The 2,992-nt window shown below is 34.0% G+C and overlaps 1 protein-coding gene across 1 annotated transcript; it reads right to left on the bottom strand.

Annotated features, from left to right (window-relative positions):
* Positions 1 to 672: 672 nt before the first annotated feature.
* Positions 673 to 1,602, bottom strand: Or4a66c (olfactory receptor family 4 subfamily A member 66C). Its single transcript, NM_001000638.1, has one exon. The coding sequence runs from the start codon at positions 1,600 to 1,602 to the stop codon at positions 673 to 675; it is 930 nt and encodes a 309-aa protein (NP_001000638.1).
* Positions 1,603 to 2,992: the final 1,390 nt, after the last annotated feature.

Consider the following 2,992-nt stretch of genomic DNA (forward strand, 5'->3'; position numbering starts at 1 on the left):
CAATTTCCAAAATTCAAAAGCCAAAAATCATAACACCATACTTGTTCAAGGATAGTGAGTTCAGAGGGTACACAATTAGAACTGAATCTGCTTTGCAAGGGGTGAGAAGGGGAAGGGAATGAAATATGGGAGCTTAATGTGTTCAGACTGTATTACATAGATGTTTGAAAATACACTTATATAATCCAGAGTCATGCTAATGAATATATTTCAAAAGGAATTATTTAAAAATACTAAATGTTAAAACCAACAAGTAAAAAATTGAATTATATTACTACTAATAAGAAGGTTTCTTGTAATTTATTTTCATAGAGAACACTGAAATTTTTAGAGATTTACTTCATTTTGAGTTGCAAGTTTATGAGTGTGTATGTGGGCATGTGCCTGTGTGCATGTGTAAGTGTGTGTGTGTGTGTGTGTGTGTGTGTGTGTTGGAGTTGTTGGGAAAGACACCTAGGCTTTCCCCATCCTAACCATGTCCTCTACTTAATCAAGGCAATTCACACCCTTTACATTTCCCTGATCACCTCTGGATGAACTTGTGTTATGAAGATTAGTCGGGCATTAGGTTGTTCTTTTGGCTTGTGACTTTCCCCCAAATAGTTTGCACTTTCTGTGACCGGTTGAATAGTAGCTGACCTAGGAATAACAGAACAGAATCCTGAGTTTCATTTATTTAAAATGTGAGTTTGTCAGCTGAAACCAAACCTTGTGCATGGCACTTTTCATCTCACTGTTTCTCAGTGTGTAGATGAGGGGATTCAACATGGGGGCAATCACAGTGTAAAACACAGAAATCTCCTTATCCTTGTTCTCATTTCCTGCAGGTAAAATATAAATATAAATACAAGGCCCAAAAAATAAAACTACGACCATTATGTGTGAACTGCAGGTAGAGAGTGCTTTGCGTTGCCCTGCAGATGATCTTGTCCTCAGAGAATACAATATGAGTATGTAAGAAGCAAGTAGTACAATAAAAATGGCAACAACCACCACCCCAGAGTTAACAATTGATAAAATATTAACAACATGAATATCTTTACAGACCAGCTTCAAAAGAGGTTTGACATCACAGAAATAGTGGTTGATGTGGTTGGGACCACAGAATGGAAGGCTGAGCACCATGAGTAGTAAAGCAATGGAGTGCCAGAACCCCAGCACCCAGGCTGTGACAATCAACATATCACATCTCTTCCTGCGCATGATAACCATGTAGTGCAGGGGCTTGACAATGGCAACATAGCGGTCCAAGGCCATGGATACCAGGATAAAGATTTCCACACCTGCGAGCAAGTGGGCAGTGAAGAGCTGGGTCATGCACTCATTATAGGAAATGTTTTTTCTAGTTGCGGCCAAGTCCCTGATGAGCCTGGGAATCAAAGTGGAGGTGTAGCAGAGGTCCATGAGGGAAAGGTGGCAGAGAAAGTAGTACATTGGTTGTTCGATTAAATGGCTGCAGCTTATGGTGACTAGGATAACAGAGTTCCCCATTAAGACAGCCAGGTAGCAAAGCAGGAACAAAAGAAAGAACAGCAGCTCTATTTGTCTGTTCTCCCAAAGACCCATAAAAATGAACTCTGTGACATTTTTATGATTTTCCATGAATTCTAGGTGAATCCCCATGTACAGCTGAAATTTAGTTCATCTGAAATTGAACCACAGAAAGATGTAACTTTGACAGATTTTTTTTTACTTTTATAAAGATTACATATTGAATAACATTACTTTTTGATTTATTTATATGCATTTATTATGCCCTTTAGGAATGTGTAAACATACTCCTAATTCTTAACTAAATATTATTAATAGTGGTATTGTATGCCTAGAAATTTTATAAATATTTTATACTATTAAACTCTCATACAGCCAAATGGGTTCTGAACTCATATACATTTTTACATATAAACAACACAGAAATGGCAAGCATAGCTGAATTATAGAAACACAATATATGCCCTGCATATTTTGCTTAATTACACTTTATTAATTTCTCTGTCATATTTTTCAATACAAGGGATAATGGGATAATTCCATTCATTTTGCTCTTTTATTAAAAAGCAGTGATTGTATTATATTACATTTTTCTACATTAAATATTTAAAATTTGATAATTCTTGATTATATATGACAATATATATTATCATATATATCAATCTTAATATATATAATATATATATATATATATATATATCTTAATCACATCAGTGAAACAGTGTGTATAAGCTCTCAGTACTTTCAATGTTTCTCTTTAAATAATTCCAAAAAACCTCCAGACACAAATAGTCTCAGAACAAAGAATTTGAGGTAACTCTGGCATTTAAATAGAAAGTTTAATTTTTATATTTCTCTAAGAAATTAATGGTACAGTTTACAAATGATTGCTAACATGTTATAGTCATTCCATTGCCAAACATTCCTCCTGAATTGTCCTTTTTATTTACTCTCATAATGAGAATTTAGTAGCCATGGTGATGCTGACATCTTGGAATATCTAGGGGATAAGTTAACTGTATCATGTTTTAAGAATATTTCAGAGTCCATCTCAACAAAATCATACTTTACTTGTAATAGACTATAAAATTAAAAGGGTTTTTAAGTTGAGACAGTGGGGGCAGAAATTTTCCAAGGGGCTATAGCACTCAGAGCTGTGATTTTCTCTTTCTATTAATAAGAGTAGCCACAATAACTACTGAGTAAACAAAATAAAATATGGACTTGATAAAAAATTGTTCTAGATTCATAATATATGGAAAAATCTGTAGATTGAAGAGCCAAAAAAAGTTCATGAGAGAGAAAGAATCAAAATCACAGAAAGCAGATACCTTAATAATTCAAAGTATTGTATATATATTGATGTAAGCATGAAATTTTTAATGTAAAAATCCAGTTCTATCTTACTTGTGTTAATCAGATGTTCTAAGCAAATGCAAATCTATGTGGACAGAGAAGCTTCAAGGTTATTTTATAGAATCTCTCTTAGTCAAATAAACAC

Source organism: Rattus norvegicus, chromosome 3, assembly GCF_036323735.1.
Source record: "Rattus norvegicus strain BN/NHsdMcwi chromosome 3, GRCr8, whole genome shotgun sequence".
Lineage (NCBI taxonomy): Eukaryota > Metazoa > Chordata > Mammalia > Rodentia > Muridae > Rattus > Rattus norvegicus.

What these genes read in the sequence shown, in the direction of transcription:
- Or4a66c (NM_001000638.1), bottom strand. Translation starts at nt 1,602, where the DNA reads ATGGAAAATCATAAAAATGTCACAGAGTTCATTTTTATGGGTCTTTGG.